The following is a 940-nucleotide window of genomic DNA, read 5'->3' on the forward strand; positions in this document are numbered from 1 at the left end:
CTGCTACCACTACTACTACTACTGCAGCAGCTACTGCAGCTGCTGGTGCTGGAGGTGCAGCAGCAGCAGCTCCTGCTGCTGCATATCCTGCTGCGCTTGAACGGGGGGTCCAGAGGGGCCCCTGCAGCAGCCTGGTTGCAGCAGGAGGAGCAGCAGCAACTTAATCTTCGTTTGCTGCTGCTGCTGCTGCTGCTGCTGCTGCTGCTGCTGCTGCTGCTGCTGCAGCTGCTGCTGCTGCTGCAGCTGTCATTACGGCTGCAGATATCGCTGCCAAAGCCTTTGCTGCAGCTGCTGCTGCAGCTACTGCCGCTGCTGCTGCTGCTGCAGTTACTGCTACTGCTGCAGCTACTGCAGTTGCTGCTGCTGCTGTTGCTGCTGCTGCTGTTGCTGCTGCTGCTGCTGCAGACGCAGCGGCACCGCGCCGTGTCTGGCGAGAGCAGCGCTCTGCATATATCCAAAAAACAACGCCAAGACACCCAGGGGTTTTGCTGCAGGTTACAGACAGTGAAACGGGGACCCGCAGCAGCAGCAGCAGCAGCAGCAGCAGCAGCAGCGGGAGCAGCAGCTGCTGCTGCTGCTGTTGCTGTAGCAGCAGCAGCCGCAGCAGCCGCTCCTTCTGCTCCCCTCGGCCCCCTCATAGCTTACTGCTTCGACACACGCAATCGCAGCAGCAGCAGCACAGCAGCAGGAAGCCAGCAGCAGCAGCAGCAGCTGCTGCTGCAGCTGCTGCTGCTGCAGCTCCTGCTGCTGCTGCAGCTGCCTGCCTTCTGCTGCGGAGAAACTTCAGCAGCTTTTTTAATAAATAAATAAAAACATAAAAATAAATTTTGCTGCAAAATATCGATGAAATAACAACAAAAGAACGGGGCTGCATGCGAGGCAGCTCGAAGCCCCAGCAGCAGCAGCAGCAGCAGCAGCAGCAGCAGCAGCAGCAGCAGCA

The 940-nt window shown here is 58.7% G+C and overlaps 1 protein-coding gene across 1 annotated transcript in view; it reads right to left on the reverse strand.

The window, feature by feature from the left end:
* The window catches only part of EMH_0083980 (uncharacterized protein), a gene marked incomplete at both ends in the record, with an annotated part of 2,932 nt that extends 2,482 nt beyond the window's left edge, over positions 1-450 (reverse strand). The window contains 1 exon segment of the mRNA XM_013500699.1: positions 350-450. Within this exon segment, the coding sequence (XP_013356153.1) occupies positions 350-450 (101 nt within the window).
* Between the last annotated feature and the right edge of the window lie 490 nt (positions 451-940).

This window comes from Eimeria mitis, genomic scaffold, assembly GCF_000499745.2.
Source record: "Eimeria mitis Houghton genomic scaffold, Emh_scaff5748, whole genome shotgun sequence".
Classification (NCBI taxonomy): Eukaryota; Apicomplexa; class Conoidasida; order Eucoccidiorida; family Eimeriidae; genus Eimeria; species Eimeria mitis.